The sequence below is a fragment of the Bombus vancouverensis genome, chromosome 14 (assembly GCF_051014615.1).
Source record: "Bombus vancouverensis nearcticus chromosome 14, iyBomVanc1_principal, whole genome shotgun sequence".
NCBI classification, from domain to species: domain Eukaryota; kingdom Metazoa; phylum Arthropoda; class Insecta; order Hymenoptera; family Apidae; genus Bombus; species Bombus vancouverensis.
In genome coordinates this window covers 1,631,794-1,652,455 of record NC_134924.1, presented here as the reverse complement: position 1 = coordinate 1,652,455, position 20,662 = coordinate 1,631,794, and the positions used below count along the sequence as shown (strand labels likewise).

The 20,662-nt window shown below is 43.6% G+C and overlaps 1 protein-coding gene across 5 annotated transcripts in view; it reads right to left on the bottom strand.

Annotated features, from left to right (window-relative positions):
• The window catches only part of hth (Meis homeobox homothorax), a 502,786-nt gene extending 483,846 nt beyond the window's left edge, over positions 1-18,940 (bottom strand). For 3 of the 5 annotated variants that reach the window (XM_033336882.2, XM_033336884.2, XM_033336886.2), the window contains exons 1-2: positions 16,777-18,939; positions 4,076-4,335 (exon numbers count right to left, since the gene is read on the bottom strand). In XM_033336882.2, coding sequence (XP_033192773.1) covers positions 4,076-4,335; positions 16,777-16,791 — 275 coding nt within the window. In that variant the 5' untranslated portion in view covers positions 16,792-18,939. Of the gene's footprint in view, positions 1-4,075; positions 4,336-16,776 lie in introns of all 5 variants that reach the window. The other 2 variants (XM_033336883.2, XM_076624521.1) reach the window with 1 other exon arrangement.
• Positions 18,941-20,662: the final 1,722 nt, after the last annotated feature.

The window sequence follows — 20,662 nt, the reverse complement described above, 5'->3', positions numbered from 1 at the left end:
ACAGGACCACAGTCCCGTGCTTCGGCGTACGAAATCACGAAGCACTTTGAGCGAACATGGGACGGACAAACGCCAAACGTGTGTTCCGCGGTGTGCTGCCGAAGAGAGAGAACGAGAGATTTGCGTAAGACGTCTAATCCATAAATGACTCGGCCAATCATGCTCCTTGCATAAGGATCCGAGCCCAGCCGTGATTGGCAGATTCGCTTGTGCGTTACGTCTGCCTGCCAGACTTACGTAAAACTCTTTCGTGCGATCGCCGTGCAGCCGTAAAACCATAGCAAAAATCAACGCTCGTTTCGAATAAATTTTTTGCATTTCCCCCTTCTTATTCGCTGTTGATCCGTTCATGATAACATCTTCAACGAATAGAATTTTTGATAGAAATTTGATAGAAATTTCGTCGATCAGAGATTAACAAAGGGAGAGTAGTTTGTTAATTTGGCACTATCAGGTGATCGCTTGTTTGAGTGCAAATGAGTAAAAAACAATTCATATATATAGTTGGAAATTACATGATTGGCGTTCAAGTTCGGATAAGTAGATTCGATCGGCAAAGTGCATTTAATTGGGCATTAATAATTTATTTTAATAAGTGGAGACAAGGTGTTAGATTTACTATCTACTGTAACGTATTAGATTTCTAATATCCTGTCAGAGAACGTACGTTAACGCGCCGTGGATTAGATGTTTTATCGTTAACCATGCCCGGTAATTTGTGTGACGTATTCTCGCGTTAATCTCGAAAGGGTTAACCAATTGCTTTCCGCGACTTTACATCCTAAATCACCACTATCCTCTGTAATCTCGCGCTGTCCATCCAAAATAGACAGACTATCAAATAAGGCAACGATCCGGTCGCTGTCTTCGCAATGTCAAAATAAATCGTCCACAATTTCCACGTCTAAACGAAGACAGAGACGAGTCGCGGTAGCGAATGAGAGCGGTATAGACAACAGCAGCAGGTCGATTTCACCTGAACGACTCAATCGGCTTGGACGAGCGTACACGATCAGTTTGTAAACACGAGTTTATCAACGAGCAAGGAAATGAACGGCTTAGAAGGGGCTAAACGCCGCTCCGTAACGGCCCTCCGAGACGGTTGCGAGAAAGCGCTGGAATCCATTCGGGATCGGCGGCCAGGGCACACGACGAGTGGACAAATTACAGGGTACACGAAATAATGAGGCTCCCGTTCTAGGATGTATACCAGAAATCGGGCCATCTCGCGGCTATAAATCACACGGAACACGACCGAGCCGCTTCGTAAAACGGCCAATTGACGAGTTTCAGAGCCTGCTGGGAGCGTGGCACGAGGCACAGTCTCGAAACGCGTTTGCTCACCATATCCACCTTCCGCCATCGTTTCCCTCAATCACCTTTCACGCGTAGATCTATGTTTTTCTCTTTTTATTAATCTTCTCATTTATTTTTTGTTGAAATACGTCGATACATTGCCAGAGTCGAAGCGCAATCCATTAAGGTTAGCTATTATTTTTCTGAGCTGCGAATCCAACGCGGTTGATACGAAAAAACGGGAAATCATTCGGTGGGAGAGTCGTAGAAAGCGTCTCTCGATACGAGCTAAAGCTAAAGTTATTTTACACTCGCTTCCCAAAGTTGATATCGAGTACCTTTCATAAATCGTATTCTGTCGTTACGCGTTCCGTTACTTTCATTTATCAACGTACTCGCTTCGACGTTTTTTATCTGCAAGATTTTAGATCGAGGGAAATCTTGAACTTTGAGATTCAGAGCAGCTTGGAATTTCACCGAGAGTATAGAAATTCACGTACGCGCATACCTTAGTAGGAATGTCGATTACTATATGCTGAATTATGTTATTACTGGAAAATGGGCTGGTGCGTATTGAAAACACGCGACTAGAATTTTAGGCCACGCCGCTTTGCCACGCGAACTATTAAACGCGTATAATGCGAAAGAAATGCAGGATCGTAAGATAATTTCGCTCACGGTAAGAAGTAATATCGAAGAGAGAAAAGCGGACAGCATGGCGAAAGATCGAAAGTTGGACCTCGTTTCGCGAACGAAAAAGAACGACGCTGGCGCTGGATCCTCTGAATTTGGCTGGCTGGATCATGAATCATCGGTCGGGGACTCGTGTACGTGTGCACATTCGAAATTTATTTTATTCGTGTAGTCGAAGGAGGGGAGGAAAGTTCAATGGAAGAAGAACCTTCCACGACGCGACAAGAAACCCGAACGCGTTGAATATTAAAAGTTGACACCGGCACGAAGGTTTTGTTTCTTGATAGTAACACGGTGAGAAGCACACACGACAAGGAATATGCAAAGAGAAAGAGAGGAAGGGGAAGAAGGTGTTGCAATAAAGAAATAAACACGTAACGCGTCATGAATTTTCATGTAAATCACGTGTCCATTACGATTTATCAAACCCCATTGTAACGCTGCATTCCTCCATGTCAGCCGATGTATAGCGAAATTACGAGCAGATTAATGCCGATAGGGGCGTATTAACACGAGTGCCGGCGTTAAACGGTCGCCTCTAAGTATTAACCGACCCCCTTCTGATAATGGATTTTAATTCGACCGATTTTAAACGCGCGTTTTAATTGCGCGACGCTCCAAGGTTCGTGCACGTCGATGGACTTCGAACTCTTATCGTTGCAATCGTACGCAATACCACTCTTCCCTGCTAGACGTTTTCAAATTGCCTGTAATTCTACCGGTTGATAACGAAAATCCTTATCGAACGATAATTCAAGTATTTAGGTATTTATATACTTTTATGGGGGGGGGGGATTACAAAATCTTCTTTATTTTTTGAGAACATGAGACTTTTGGGGGCGAGTACCAATGAATGGGCTTGCAAAATGATCGATAGATTGCAAATTTTTATGTTTATAAGAAATTTAAAGATGTAGAAAATGTACATAGACAGTACATAGATCGCAAATAATAGACGAAGATAAAAATAAAGTGTAAAATATCCGAAGTAAAGTAAACGAAACGAATTCCTACTTAGATCCTACTTTTCTATTTGTGTCCATAAAAATATCAATTTGCGTAAAAATTCACAGTCTGCTAGTAGATCATACTGTCCGAGAAGTTCTTAATTTTAATAGCAATATGTACGATATATGTGTAACTTTTCGGAAATCAAATGATTACTCTAAATGGAAATTAATTTGATTAATTTAACTATTGTCGACAAATTTCTTCCTTTTTAAATACTTATAAACGCGTCTATGTGTTAGTACTTAACTTAACGATTTGTACATGTTACAGCATAATTGTTTGGTTTCTACATGTTCACCGTTCTTCTTTCATTACACTCTTATACTTATGTATCTTATACTTGTCCAAGTAACGAAGATTATTATATCATGTAAGCATCTTTTTCATATTACTTACGCATATTATTGCATCTAGCCATACGTGTAACAGAACTACACGTATCATTCAAACACACCGTCACGTGTATTATCCTTGAACGTTATACGTAATTCGTTAACTCGCCTGTTATTATACTCTATACTATATGGTTAGATTTCATCATTGCGACCGCAATACACCTTGTCATTTATTCTTACAGTTCGTTTTACAATTCTATATCTCGCGAAAAATTAAAAAATAAAGAAGTATAAATATTCGAGACTGAGAAAAATCATTTACACTTTACACTCTTTTTACTTCATTTTATTACTACCTGCCCTATGCCTCGATAAAAGTAAATAAAAAATCAATACTTATTTGTTGTTTGCTCTCCGTATTCCATTTTATTTCAGTGAAAAATGAAAACACCGATGATATACATAAAAGAATAAGAAGTTTCGTCTACTCGTCACATGGAATTACCTTACCATGCTCTTTATATTTTACTATTCTGGATCTTATGACAGGTACAGAAAGTGGACAATAATAATGATAAAACTATTCGTCGCTTTCTGTCTGTATTTTCCACTTGTATTTCGCTACTCCATAACACTAACGAATAGAAGGATAATGAGAATAAAAATCTTCAAGCCGGGAAAAGAGATAGAAAAATGTGGAGACGAGAGAAAGAAAACAGATAGTAAAGAGGCAAACTCACCCATAAATCGCGTCCTTGTCGCGTTTGTGGACATCGGGTACCGCAGATGCTGCAGCCGCGGCTGCCGCCGCGAGAACGTGTTGGGGTGGTTGCGGCGGAGGCGGTGGATACTGGGGATGTGCAGGTCCCATACTTCCGAGGTGTGGACTGTGATGGAGACCTGGTACACCTCGGGCGCTCCCGTGCGGATCGTACAGCCCTGCGCCACCTCCGCCACCTCCGCCCTCGAGGTAACTCCCGTGCAGCCCGCCGTCGTCATACTGAAACCACCAGAAAGCGAGAAAAAAAAATTAGTACGAATTATCGATCGTATGTATTCGCCTATACACACGTATATATGTGTGAATATCCCTATATGTATATATGTAAACGCGTAACGCAGTGCTCGTAATTAGCGCGAGACCCACACCTTGACTGCTGGCAGATGTTCGAGGCGACCGAAAAAATTACATCGGCCAAACAGTATCGACCAGAAGGAAATTTACCATCGTTCTTAACTCGAGTGAATCGTTTTACGCGTTACGAGGTTAAAACAGGCGACGCTCGGTTTCATTCAGCTCGAAAAAGTTGTTAATCGAACGTAATTACGAGACTAGTTGGTATCACGTGCTCGCGCAGTTTAAAGCAGCCTTCGCACGCTGATACATATTGTTCTTATTGACTTCTCTAGTTTTACGAGGTTTCCTGAAACTATATCGGAATTAGATGTCGTTCGTTAGCTAGATATAGCAGTACTTCGATAACTGACCGTTTCTATCCCAATCGATTCTTAGAATTGATTTCGTGCAACGAGACTCGTATATATTTTATTTCCATTTAATAGAAAACAGAGACACAGCGCAATTAACTATTCGTGTCCAATTCAATGAATTTCTGCCGATTGAATTCATGTATCCGAACGTGAACTTCTGTTAGTTAATCATAAATGTACCCAGGCTACGTTATATATTCGCGATCGGTAGATTTTATGTGACGCTATAATATACAAATAGAAAAGAAAGAATAAGCCAAAATTTATTTTTGATAAATATTCCTTATTATCACCCGTTAGATGACTGTGACCACAGATTGGAAAATTATACATTGGAAAATTATATTTCAAGCAAATATGAAACATCAAGCACGCATGGATATTTTAGCGTATCGACTGTATGTGAACGACAAATTCTAAACAATAGAGAGGACCAATAAATTTCTATTATATAAACTACTTATTTTGATGATAACTAAAAATAAGTAGAAGTTTACTATACTCGAGATTTCCGTGTCACCTGCGATAACTGACCCGATAAAGTCTCCCCTGATAGTCAATTAAAGATGTACTACATACTCATTCCTCTATCGATGTAAGTAATTTTTACTACCGATACATCGATACCATTACACCCAAACATAATCATCCAACTATCGCAGGATCGATAGAAATCGATGATGGTACTGCAGTACGTATCATCGTGTGCAGATCGTTTAATATACTCATGGACTGTTTCTGTTTCGTCGGAAGCGCGTACGCGAGCTTTGAAATACCACTTCGCGGAAGCGGCTACTCCTCCATTATCAGCCATCATTATTATCCCGCCTTAGCGGCTCGCGATAATCGCGATAAGTTCGCGTAGATTAAGATATCGAGACGAACGTAAGTGAACCTTCTAACGAAAAACGAGCAACATTGTTTGTTAATACGCTTTTAATTAGCAAGGGCACGAATGAACAGCAACAGCGAGACACCTTTATCTCTGGCTTATCTAAGCAACGCTCGACTTTGATACAGTTTTATGAAACTTACGATTCGACGAGTGTCAGTGACAAATAATTGAAGGATAAAGTCGAATGTCACAGGTTAAGGCGGTCGTAAACTTTAACGAACCGGATCCATCGATTTCGCGCTATTAATGCATTAAATATAGAAGACTCGACCGTCCTTGTTCCGAGTGCCATAGCCATGGAATGCTGGTTGTTCCGCGCAAAAATAGGCGGAATTTATTTCCGCTCTCCGCGAGACAACCGTCGTCAAACGGGGAGGTGTACGCGCAATCGAAAATACACCGGGTTACAGAAATACCGAGGGGGACACTTGGGAATTTATTGCGAAACCTCTTCTGCGTTTCTGTCTGCGTCTTTTTTTACTCTTCTTTTTATTCTTCTTACATCTATCTATTTTATCACCTTTTTTTCTTTCTCTTTTAGCTTATCATTGGACTGGACGTAAGTAGAATATACGTAAGTAGAATGAGTAATCAATATTGATGGACCAAGAAGAGAGGTGATAGAGTAGGGGATAGTACAAGATGGCTAGAAAGCGAAAGCAACGCACGATCAAGCAATTCGAGGTGCAAGTGGAATGAGTGGAGCGAACCTTTAGACGATAGCGACGCGCGTGAAATATGAATTTCGTAAGCGTGCGTGGTACGTGGCGTGTGCGGAATCGTTGAAATTTGATCGAGTGGAAGGCGCTTCGCTGGAATCGTATTTTGAGAGGAATTCGCGGAGAAAATTAAGACATGGCGAGATCGGGACGTTAGCATGAATTAAAGATTCCGTTCGCTAAAATAAATTAACGATCAAATAAATCAAAGGGAATTTAGAAACCTGGCCGCTGAAACATAATGGAGCTTCCAGAAGTCGGAGTCGATTACGGGGAAGATCAGCGTTGAACGTTAAACGGAGAATCGTGCGAGGGAATTACTTAACTTGCCAGTAAATGACGTGCTATTCGAGCGCAAAAAATCGAGGAAGTTTCTGAATATCGGCAAACGAGCTTGTGCGAGAAACGAACGTGAAACGGACGAGACAGCGAAACGTCGGCCAGCAAGTTTCCTCGAGTTTGTATCGAAGATATCTCGATCGTGGAACGATCAGGAACAAGGAAGCCAATGATTTTTCTTGACTCGTCGCGGCATGTACCTTGTCACGATATCGCGGAAACGAAAGCAAGGCGATTATTATTGCTAATTACGTGGCTCGACCGTCAAGTTTGAGAGCTGGTAATTTCGCGACGGAAAGAAAAACGACGAAATAAAGGAAGAAAGGAAAGAAGAAGAAGATGGAAAAGAAGAAAGAAGGAAGGTTAAAGAGAAAATGAAAGAAGGGATGAACGATGGTTGTTCTTCGGCTATCGTGATTTCGAAAGGAATATGGTTTACACGGTAAATCGCGAATCTTTGATCGTAAGCGTTAGCAAAAATGACATGGAAACGTTGAAAAAGTTCTATTTCGTGCGCTTTCAATTTGACTAGTACTATCGATCGAATGTGTTACAGACCGGAGTACAAAATATTTCGTGCAGGACGGAACGAGCCATCTGATTTCACCGCATTATCGTAAAAACAACGCCAGTCGTCCGGTTTGCGATCGAGTGGAGCAAACTCGAAACGATATTTCCTTAGTTCCTTGACCGTTTCCTTAAGTGCATTTTTTGATATAAGAGAAACAGAGTGATACGTATAATATATTTTGATATTTCCATTCGTAAGAAGAATTCCTACGCATACTACGTCATAGATGCATGATTTATCCATCTTCGAAGTTGGATTTTTTAATCGAAGTTAAAGATATGCATAATTACTACGTCGTTGATCGTAAAATGTTACGAGGACTCTGTTAGCAGCACCAAGAATCCCGTTTCATAAAAGAAACTACATAAAATATGAGGAAAACGAATCTGAATCGATCTATACGTAGCTTTCCATTCTCGCCGAAATTCATGAAATACGGCAAGCTGCAAAGGAAAATGAATTCGATCGTCAGAAAAGGATAAAGAAAAAACGACTAACGTCTAATAATACAGCATGGAGAGCAAAGCTATGAAGATATCACTAGTCGATCGTATAGAATATCTTAAACGGGAGAGAGAGCAACGGAGGACGCGGTAACTTCAAGCCTTGATCGCAATGGAGCAATACCGGGTTCCACGATTTTATTTCCTACGAAGAACTTGAAAGATAGCACAACTTTTTAGCTAAATTACCCGCTGTTATGATCAACGCTTGTTCCTTTATTTTTTCGTAATAAAATTGAAACGATAATTTCTTGGTTGGCGATTGTTAGCGTGAAAGAAAAAAACGCTGCGAGTCGATTCGCGACTCGAGATGCAGAAGTTTATCTGGCGTTAACGTAGAAATGTTTTCACGCGGTAATTCCGCCGATGTAAAACGACGCTGAATGCCTGGAGGCGAATTATTTGGCATGAATTTCCACGGTGCGCAGCTGCAGCCGCGATGAAATATTCATAACGCGATTGAAGAGCTTACTTTTCTGAGCCGCGCTCGATTCGACAAATGCGCATAGCGGGAAATTTTAACGATACTCGATAAGAGAGGTAGAAAAATAAGAAAATAAGACGAGTTATTGCAAATGGGTAAAGGCTGCCCGATGCTCGTTATTAGTGCACTACGTTTGCGTTGCGACAGCGTTGATTGAGGATAGGCATTTGCATATTTCTTTGTTTCCCGGATCAAAACGTCTTTCGAGGGTGACGTAATTTTCTTAGTACATAGATGACTATCGCGTACCTATACTAAACGGTAGAATCTCTATAAACACGTGTTATAGTAAGTAGATATTACTAAAATATCTAAAAATATGATCGAAGAAATACATCAAATCATCATTAGTTCTTGATAGACAGAAGAACACTGGGAACGCGAAACAGCGTACACTAACATATCATACGCATTACATATTAGGAAACTCGATGAAACATTTAGAAACATGAAGAGATTCTCGAATATGTTAGATTCCCGAGAAATTCTAAAAAATAAGAATCCTTGGATCGGAAACGTAGAGACGATTTCACCGCAAGAATCTATCAAAAGAATATCACGTACACCAATGAATAACGTTAATATAGCCTACGTGTCGTTAGAAATTCGACAAAGATAACAAAACGCAAAAATTTTCTCCTTTGTAAGTACTTGAAATTCCTAAGAAATTCGGAAGAAACGATCGCTCTTACATGCAAGAATCATTAGACAGGATTTCACCGTTGGAATTTAGGAAGAAAACGTCGTGTACACCTAAAAACATAATACACCGCTATATCGTACGTGTAATGTTATTAAATTTGATCGAAATTTATAATTACGAGAAACCGACAAATATTGACATGTAAGAAAATAGATGATACGTTAGGAAGTAGATACTGAAATACATTTGTTTATTTTATAGAATGGGAGCAGATACATAAACGGATACATAAGGAATTGCAAAAATCGACTGGTTTCGACTCGCAAACACATCGAGTATGGAATTCACATTAGAATGGTCGATACGAGGCATACGGAACCGATCGATCGGATCGACCGGTTCGAGGATTCACCGTGGTCCGAGAAACGTGGCTCATTTGCAAGCGGATAGGTCAAGGCGAGTGTGCTTAAACGCCACGGTATAAATCACCGGGGACGAAGTAAGGGGGCGAGCAGGGGCACGACGCGGAAGACGCGTGTGCACCCTCTCTTTCACGATCAATACGGTGAACGCGCGCGCGCGGCTGCTCGCGATTATAGACACGACCGGAAATATAAATCGACGAAAATCCATCGGGAATGGCGGATCACCCAGCCAGAGGACCCCGAAAATTAGCCAGTGATCGACGAGCAGCCGCCGGCGAATTTTTCGAACCGACGAGGTAAACACCAATAACCCGATCGCGGTCCTTCTCCCCCTCTTACTTCCCTCGCCCTTCTCTCTGTATGGTTTCATACCCTTCATGTCGAAATCAATTTCAAAATGGTATAAACGCGCCGGCAAGAAACATCGAAGCCATTCCCATTTGGCTATTAATCTCGTATGGCCGTGAAAAAAATTTTCATCGCCAGTAAGCGGAGGGATTTTGAGAACTCTGGATAATAACGTAACGCTCCAAGCTTTCTTCAGTGTACTCGCTGTTAAGTTCATTCAATTATTTAAATATCTCTGTTCACGCAAATGTTATGCTTTCGAGTTTGTGTGCGATAAAAAGGCTTAATAATAAGAAGAAACAATAATTTGTTTAAACGAACAGTACGTGGAAATAAACGTTAAACTTTGAACTTAAAATTTTAATGACGGATAAAAAGTGTATTTTTAGTTACGTTAGAAATGAGGATGTATTCGTAGAAGAAAGTTACTGTTCCCATAAATACGTTTTCGTATAAATAGTGAATTAGAGTATTATACACACTGTTACGATATCAATAATCATTATCAGTAACCATTATGTATGCGCTATGAAATTGTTGATAATATGAAAATGCAAGAAAGAAAAGTTTGTCCGACTGAAAATGTTTGCACGTTGCTGAAGTTTAGTCAGAATTGAAAAAAGATAAAAACGGGTTCCGTTGGACGGAAACATTTCGAAAGGTGGTCGTATGGTGTGCTGGTGTCCTATATTAACGTGCAGGCTACCCTGCGGGTCGTCGACATGACATGAGCTTACAGGCTTAGTTGCAATGCTTGTATAAACTTCTGGCCGACGCTAATGCGATGAAACGTAATGTAAAATAGATATTCGAACGCCTCGGAGAAGTGGCTGTAGTTCGCGACGATGATGGCGCGGTGGATTAATCGAATCATGGCCGATGAGTGAGGTTTTCCAACACTTTTACTTCCACCAATCCAATTTAAATTTCATTCGTCTTCTAATCGCACGAAGAAATATAAAAAAAAAATCCACGCGACAGAAAGAAACGAAATAAAAACAACCACTAAACGTACGATTTTCAAAACTCTTGGTAGTTAAATCTAATACTTTCACGCACAACAGGATTATTCTAAGAAATCTTAAAAATCGAGAGGTTTGCAAGTTGCGGATATTCGCGACGTAGCCTAACTTTGCAACGCGTGGCGAAACGACAGATTTCAGAGCGCGATCGTTCGGGCAATTTGCTCAAATCGATAGCGGCTCGGGCCACGTTCCACAAGTAAATCGATTATTAATCGCGCCACGCTCTCGGAGAAATTTATACGGGGCCAGAAACCAGTTGTGAATAGAGCCTAAAGGACGCGGTTATCGAGTACGTTTGGCTCGCAGAAACATGGCTGAGATTCCAGGACGGAGAAAGAAGTCGTGAGGAGAGAAGGGAGGCGAGGAGAAAGAAAGAGAGAGAAAGGGCCCGGCGACTGTTCGTTACTTTCTGATTGATGTCGACATTTGGAAAACATTGCGACGTACAAGCACGCATCGGGACAACGCCATGTGCCTCGCCTATCTTAAGGGCGCATCGTGCATCGTCCGCTTTATCGCGCGCTCTTTTTCGACGAGCTCGTCGATTTTAGCCCTCGAATCGCTCCAAGATTCGGCGATACCACCACTACGACCCTGCTGGACGAAACTGGGCTTAGATTAAAACGTCTTACGAAGATGCTCGAAATAATTGGAAGCGCGAAAGAGTGCGGTAAATTGGAAATCGATTAATCGAGCTTTTTGTCTTTGTCATAGAGACGACTATCGCGAGACATTGGTTTTTTTCTCTGCGGAATACGTACAGCTACGTTCTTAAGAATCGAATAATTATATGTAAAAAAGTGTAGGATGCGCTTTCTCCGACGATACCGTTTAGACAATTAAGCAAAATATCTAAATTTTTATATGCGTATTTCATGGCAATAAAGACTGGCCTAAATATTCTATAAATTATGAACGCTTCCAATTTCAAGAATACCGTCTGTAATGAAAAGATTGCAGAATAAAAGTGGAGCAATTTCGTCTCGCTTTGAGATAGCAATGAAGCATGTCTATCTCGCAACGAAGATTGTGGCATAATGAAAAAAAATGGCTGATTACTCGAAAGTAATCAGTACCTACGATTAAGAAATTTTGACATATATCAGTAGAGAACTGAAATTGAGAATGAAGCAAGAACTGGATTAGAATTACAAGTACGTACAGGTACAATTCCAAGGAAGGGGCATTATTCAAGCTGACGCCCGTTGATGTTTAGAACCGAGCATGCTACAGAACGCAATATTCTTAATTTTCCCGCGACCTGAATATTTTTTCGACGGTGAAAACAAACGACAGGACGGTGTATACATCTGCTGGAATATTTTCTGGCATCCAAGCAAGACACATGGAAGCAGACGATATTTAGAGACCCCCACTAAATTTCACTCCGAAATAACCAGTCAGGCGACAGAAATCCCTCGATAACTTTCTTTTTCAACAGCCGAACGTTTTCCTCCGACCCGTATACCGTTACCAGAAGGGGGTCCGTCGAAAAACCTACAGAAACCTGGCGAAAAAAGAAAAAAGGAGGACAAAAAAATATCGCCTGGTCGAGGGCAGCGAATGGAACGCGCGAGAAATCGATACGACTTTAATCCACAGGCTAAAGGCCGATATCCGCGGCGATCGGGAGAGCGAAAGTGATTGATGGATACCCATAAATACATAATCACGGTTCGTTCGCCACCGCGTGGACAAAAATCCGCGCTCGTCGCAGCTATTCACCGAACCTTGGAATTTTTAATCCCGAAAACGCTCGGCACACCGGCGCGCACCGATTCGCCAAAACACGAAATTCACGAACATATTGACGAAACACTTTCGAAATTCCCCTCTGGCTGGCGATTTTTTCCAGAAACAACCAAAAGGGGAAAGAGAAAGAAAGGAAAAAAAAAAAAAAAGAGAATTCATTTCGTCGGAACGTTGTAAGTCTCGTGCGCATTAATCACGGCAACAGCGTCGCTGCCACGACTTGAGGAAGCATACGCAATAAAATTACCGACGAACTGGTTTAATATGACAGGATAAGCTCGATAGACCCGGATGCAACGCACGAATTGCGTTTACGCGGTATTCGGAGCTCGGCGATGGAACGAAAAGAGCGATTCGCACGCGAAACCTGTGCATGCACGCATCTTGGTATCTTGGCAATTTCGAGCAAGGAGCAGTGAAGGAAAATTGAGCGGTAAAACGTGCACAGCCATAAGATAAGCGATTGAGACGCCACGTCGATGCACCGTATTATTTCGTACAACCAGCCAATCCGCGGCTCTCATTATTTCCACGCTCGCCCGACTCGCAATTAAACGCACAGAAGCCTCCCCTTCTGCTTCCGTCCTCCGTGTCGACATCACCATCGCGATTTTTATCGTTTCTTGCGTTCTTCTCGATGGCAAAGTTAGTTTAACCGTTACAATCGTACTTTAACAATACGTAAAACATCTGATTAGACATTCGGATACCGTGAATTCGATGCATCTTTTAGCATTTTTTGTCGACATTTTTTTGAATTTCAAAGATATTTGGGTCGTCGGTTGTGTAGCAAAAGTCGATGGCTGATGGAAGAAGAGATTTCATCGAATGTTTCGATCGCTAGTTCGAAGTGGATCATTTTTCGCGATTCGAAAGACAAACAGATTGCGTAACAGAGTTGCAATGATGTTTGAGCTAGAGTGTACTCTCTCGTGTACACTCGATGCTAGGGTAGTTTTTTTCTGGTATCGATCAGGGTCGCGGTTTGACGGATATAAGTGGCAACGTGGTGTGTACGGCTTAATTAAAGTTAGTGGAGGCGGTCAGTGATGACCAAGATGGCGGCGGACAAGTCGAAAATATATATTTCCTTTTAACAGTGTTTGAAACGAAAGACGAATACAGTAATACAAATGTCGAATTGAATTTTGACTCGAATCGACTTGAATTTTTACTAAATGTTCCAAGCTGTGATCATATTACGGGTTATGAAAGGTTTATGAAGCACGAATGCGTCAGAGAGATTAATAAAGAACGTTCCTTCTACTCGTACTTGGAATATCGGTGCGCCTTCTAGGTGAAGTTTTCTATCGAATTAATATATTAGAATGCTGGATACATAATTCAGACCGGAACACATCAAACATACTTTTGCTCAAATAATATTTCTGAATAATGTACGACTAATCGAAACGCCTCAAGGTAACATTTGCAATATTAACAAATCGTTCGCTCGTACTTTACGGAAACTAACCTCACCTTGCTCGCGTATACATGAGAATTCATTCGTCTCCTCGTCCACGAAATTGCTCAGACACAACCGGCTGTGTCCGATGTCGAATTTCGAATCATGCATTCGAGACGACTCACTGCCGCTTTTTCCAACCGCCACTGTTCAAACTATGATCTATTATCGAAACGTGGCACAAATTTTTGATTAATATTCACTTTTCGAAGAACCCTGGCATTCGCAAAGCGAGCCACACAAATATTACACAATAAATATCGATCGCCGTTTCAAATATTCGAAACGTGTCGAATGTCTCGAAGACGTCCGATTTCTGAACCACTTTTACGTAAGACGATATTTCGTACAAAGCAATTTTGCGCAAAAACGCTGGATAAAAGGGGGAAATTATGGAGCGATAGCGTTAAAAAGGAAATATTTAGCTCGATAAGCAACGTCTACTGATTGGACACATGGAAAATCGACAGAAGCACTTTGTCGAGATACGATACTGACAGGGAAGAGGAGACCGACGGTAGAATCTGAACGAGAGGTAAGTTCCGTCACTTGAAAATCGACCGGCACGCGAGCAATCGTCGCTTATCGACGATCTCGTAAAGCTCTTTATCGACACCGATACCGTTTTCACTTGGCCGTGTCCGATAAAACCGTAATCGTCGCTGGAATTTGAGAAACGTCAGAGAAAATCTGACCGATTAACCCTTTACAAGAGTAGTAACATTATGCTAGACGAAATCATGACACGATGATCGACTAGACGTACCCGCTGATAAATTTTATCTCGACATCTGGTGCTATCGTTCTAAGGGAAACCTTTTCTTTCTTAACGATAGCCATTTTCGTGCGTTAAACGCTGCATGAATGGAACGTTAATGAAATACTCGCAGACGAACTTGGATGTCTTTCTTCCAAAGAGTTCTTCAAATTGTACTATTATCTCGGAATATTCATTTCAACAAATGGGAATTTATGGAATAGATTAAACCACGGTTCAGATTTTGCTCCAGGTATCCTACTGGTTATTTTCCGGTATTCTCACTAAAAGTAATATTTCATGATGAAAGAAATTTCTACCAATTATAGGCCACGGAACGATACTTTAAACTTTAGCTCAAAAATTCTCCACGTTATTTTCTCTAATTTTCGCTCAAAATAAAATTTCGCTATCAAAGTTCTATCATATAGGTTTAAATCTCGCAGGAAAAATTCTACCGATTATCTCCACTAATTTTCCTTGAAAATAAAATGTCACAACGATGGAAGGTTCTATCAGATTGGTTAAAACTTTGTCGCGAAAATTCCACTAATTATTTCCACTAATTTTCACTAAAAATAAGATCTCACGATAGAAGAAACTTCTCGTAAATCACGGTGGAAATTTTACTCCAAAAATCCTATGGTTTTCACTGATTTTCCCTAAAAATACGGTTCTATAGCGAAGGAAATTCCTACGTTCGTTGAAAAGGTTCGAGAGGTTTCCCATAGGGAGACATAAAAGTCGAGGTATAAAAGGAGAGGACATCTGGCAAAGTGGACGCAGTTTCACGTCCGACGGACAGTGAAGACCAGCGCCAGCCAGAGTTTCGAGACTGCCGCCAAATGAAAATCAAGGGGAATACTATCCACAGCGAGCAATGGGTCGGAATGATCGTCGCGTGAACAAAATTCCAGTCGACGACAAGAATCGTAATCAATTCCTCGAACGGCGGCTATCCGCGGGCGTCCAACAGACGCTCTCACATATCGATTCGTGCATCTCGATGGCATGTCAATCCAGCCGTGCACGATATTCACGTAAAATGATAATTTCGGGTTGTCTACCTCGAGAGAGTTTCTCTGGAACGGACCACTTGAACACGGATTCCGGATCGACGACACTACACTTGCACGCGACCCGTTTTGCTCGACAAACGACAGATTTTCCTAGTTTCTCCTAAATATACTGTTTGTCTCGCGAGTATTACCAATTTCTAAGCAATTACGATTTTCTACTCCGTCAGCGATATTCAAGAAATTTTGTCGATTTTACTGCTACAACGGAGATATAGGTGGAAAGAGTCGGGAATAAAATTACACGCTTATGAATCGATCCCTCGAGACGCCCTTCGAGTGCTGCTACCTACCACGATTTTGCCTACGTGAACCTACTGAGCCTCGAGCTTCGAAGTTGCTCGATTACACCGAAGCCCCAGTTAAACAACAAAGTCCTATCGAGACCAGTTCGAGTAGCGCAGGAATCGTCTGGCCAGAGTATCGACGCGTACGATACGACGCGTACGATACGACGCGTCCTGTTGCCGGTTACGAACTCGTTTTAACCCGATCTATGGACCACTTTCACGGGATTCTGCGAGTGCACCTCGAAACCTACACTGTCACGTCTCTTACAAACGAATATCCTATGCCCAAACGGTTACGTCACAAGGTAAATTTATCTGGACGCTACGCTATACGAAAGATTTATAGTCCCTTGAGCGTCGAAATCTCCGGTCGATCGCTAGGGTAAGGTCGTAGCCGCGCACCTATTGGCGGCCAACGATTTTCAAGTTCATGCGTATTGCGGCTATTATTTAGATACCTACATAGCGAACACCTAGAATCGTACGGAACTATAAATCACATTACGCAAGGCAACAATTATCCACGAATCGCGTACCGCGGTTCACTCGCGAGCTCTTTTTATTCCTAACCACGCACCTAAGTTTTTCATCGAGTTCTGATCGAGTAGGTAAATACGCGTGATCTGAACATAGTAAAATCATCGATAAATCGACGTACCCTTGGCTGCGCCATGAACGCCCTGGCCGCGCCGGGGAACTCTGCGTGCTGAGCCACCGTAGCGGCTGTATTTTCCCACAGTATAAGCAAGTAACCTCGAACACTTCACACACACTGGTTTCCCCACTTTTCGATTCGCCTTATCGGGGCGATCGGTTTGCCCGTTTCCCGTTCGTCACACTCAGAGGACTCGCGGATTATTGCCTTCGTCGAATGCACAGAACGACCAAGAGAGAACGACGCTAGACCGTCGCCAGCAAACGTCCGTTCTCGAGTAATTCGCTATCGGCTTCCAAATTTCTGTTTCTTAGCTTCGTCACGTCACGATAATGGATCGTAGTATTGTCCAACGGTGAAACGCGGCCGACGGTTTGCAATAAAACGGGCCCACAGCACTTGGCGATTGTTCTACTGCACTTGAACCACTATTAACGTGTGCTGTTGGCTCCGTCGGTCCTCGACGATCCCCGGATCCGAGTCGACCGGCGACACGAGAAACTGTATGATGGCGAGAAATCGGGGCGAGCGTCAGCAGAGCTCAGCACGCGCGATTGAACGCTGCAGCAGGACTACGGCTACGGCCGGACACACGTGCTTCCTCATCGTCGCGGTCACACCGCCGGATGTTCCGTTGATACTCACAAACCAAAACAAGCACCCACGGAGCGTGTCTCTTCGTAGCGTCAGTTTCGCCACATTATACGCTCGAGTTAGTCCGCTTTTTCCAACACGTGGTCTTTCATAGATTCTCTGTTCGACGCTATTATTTATGTTAAGTTTGCGGATATTCGACGATAGTGTGGAATAAGTTTCTCTTGGTCGATGATATCAAAGACGGATAAATGAAACTTCACCGATATACGACACGAAACAACAGATTATTTCTGTTTCCCGACGGACAAGATTCACGATCACGTTTCTACTGAAAACTGATTTGTATCACCACGACGTATCACTTGATCTCTAGTTGTCACGGATATTATCGCTGTTGCTGCTGCGTCGCTGCTGTCTGCTCAGAATCGACACACGGTTTATCACGTCGGCCGTCGGACAGCAATTCTCGGCTGCACTGATTATTATTGTTTTCACAGATAAAACGACACGGATAAACACCGGAAAGATTTGCATACGTCACTGCCGGAACACGTTTACATCCTTCGTTACGATGTAGTCGTTGGAGTATTGGCGCGAAATCAAGGCTGTCGTTGGAGTTTCATTCCAACGAAAGGAGATAGGGAAATCGAGCGGAGCACACGAGCGGACGGCTTAACTCGCGTGGCCGTTGATCGCGCGCGCGTCACACTGTTGCTTCGAAACTTGTGCACGAAACAAAGAAATCAAGATATCTGCCCGATATACGGATAATATTACTTTCGCGATAATTCTGTCGGACGATGACGACGGGCTGTCGTTGAATTGGTCAAGCAGAAAGGTTCCCGTGCATAGATCGCACAAGCGCGACAAACAACAGTCCACTGTGGTTAAATCGGATGATTCGTGGTAGCCGAGTTCGTTCGTCGTCGCGTATTCGCGCGACACGAACGAAAAGTCGAGCGTCGGTGGTGCGGCGGTATCGGCGTTGCAACGATGTATCTCTCTCTCTCTTTGTTTGCGAATATTGCGATACCGCGCGCCAAATTACATATCTGTGGTTGCCCGTTGTTTTACGATGATAAACGAATAGACACACCGAGCGATTCGCGGTTCGTACCAGCGGCAATATTCTCCACGCGACAAGGTGGAGAAACGGTGCGGAATACGCGTTGTCGACGGAGAGTTCGCGGCGGAAGAAGAAGCGCGTTCCTCCTCGCGGCGATTACTGAACGAACGAACCGGTCACGCAGAGGAGTGAGAGAAGAGGTGACGCGCGAGAGAGCTGTCCGCGAGACGGCGTCCGACCCACCTCCCTTACCGTAACTACTACTGCGTGTGCCACTCGTAACTCCGGCGGACAGAAGGTGGAAGGTTGGTGTATATGTTGCGCGCGGGCCGGCAGGCAAAGGCAACCACGGGAATATGCGTGTTTCGAGTTCTTCCCCCACGAAAAAGCACCGGGTAGATCCACGGGTAAGAGAAGAGCAGAGCGAGCGAGCGAGCGTGGAGAGCAGCGCCTAGCGCGGTTTTAGATCCTGCGCCGTCCGCAGTCGTTCGCTAACTGTCAATCAGCGCCGTGCTACACGAAGGAGTGGGAGGCGCGCAGTCACGCCCATCGAACGCGGCCAATGCGTCCTCTGGTCCCGCCCATCTCCCTACCACCGGCCCACGAAAGTAGCGCCGCGCCGGCGAAACCGTGAACCACGGGATTCTCCGCCATCGCTACACCACTACCAACGAGACCGCCGACGGACGACGACGACGACGACGAACGAGACGAGAGGCCGACGAACACGAGGACGAGGACGACGCTGTCGTACACGAGAATGCGTTGTTCCGCTTTTACCTTCTCGCACAGAGGAAAGCCCGTATCGGTTAAACTAGACGCTTCTATCACGCTCTCCGCTCTGTATCCAGGTTTCTACCGTTCACGGTAGAATCTTGTTACGCGTTCGATGTGATGCACGAAGATTGTACGAAGCCAACGGAACAAGCGTACCGTTCTACCCGTGTCCGTGAAACGACGAACAAGTGATAGCCTTCTATGTATGTTCCTGCATTCGTTTGTAGGAATCGCGACTGTATCATTGACGTTGAACGAATCCAACCGTGTGTGATAAAGAATATATTCCACGACTAACCTATGGTTACCACCAGTAAACGAGAGTGTCGAGGCGAGCTAGGCAGTTTCTTCTAATCGCTTGCCGGAGAGTCCTACGAATCTTAACGCCATCGCTCAACTTCCGCGCGCTCTTCGTATTGTTCTAACGGACAGTCGAGGAACACTCGACATTTCTCGTTCGACTCTGCCAAGGCGAGGAAGCCGGTGCGCGTATATCGCGCCAGAAATAGTAGAATAGCCGCGGAGATAGGAGCGCGTCTCTTGGCAAGGAATTCGTCGCGCTAGCTCGACGTCTTAAATAACGCAGCCGATGATCCTGACAAATAACGAGGCTCGGCTAAATGCCGGCCGTCGGACGGACCCGTTGGAACGCGTTCGAAGACTCGACGAATTTACAGAATCGACCAGCGCGTATCGACGCTGTCATTCTCGGCTCGATGCCATATTTCATTGCTCGGGCAGAAGGGGTGTTAGAGCCGCAGTAGGGCGAGAGGTTGGAAAGCCCTCGACTTTCGCGCGTTAAACATCGTTTCGTTTTATCGTTCTTCTTTTTTCTCTTTTCTTTTCCTTTCTTTTTTTCTCTCTCGCTACTTTTTTTCTCTTTTCTTCTCTGTTTTTTTCCTTTTTATTATTCCCTGGTTATTAATTCAACGCGTCTGGTCGCGGGACGGCCAGCCGGCGGCGGCGGTCGATCGAGCTTTGAATGAACCGAACGAACAGCTGACTCCACGCAGGAATTGGGTCGCGAACGTGCGGTTTCGAACTTTGAATGGTATTCGGCGTTGGGTGAGTAATAGCGACAGGAGGCGGCGGAGGCGGCGGAGGGCAGAGAGGCGGCTGTCACCGACATCACTCAGTGTCTCCCTCCTGGCGTTCACTTCGCTCGATTTTATGACTCTCTCTCATCCCGCGCGTATACTTCCACCCCCCAGACCCCTACGGTTCTGCCCCCGTTGCGTTCGCGACAGTGCCGCGTACACGCGTGTCCCCTCGCGTTTGCATAATATCGCGAATCGACGTGTATCCGTTTCCTTCCATCTTCTCCTCTGTATCCCTCCTCTCGGTCTGTCTCTCGTTTTTGGTCAGACTTTTTTTCCGCCATTTATTTTCTACGTTTCGAGTAAGTAGCTTCTTTTTTCTTCGTTTCTGTTCGTTCGGTTTCTCTTCGTC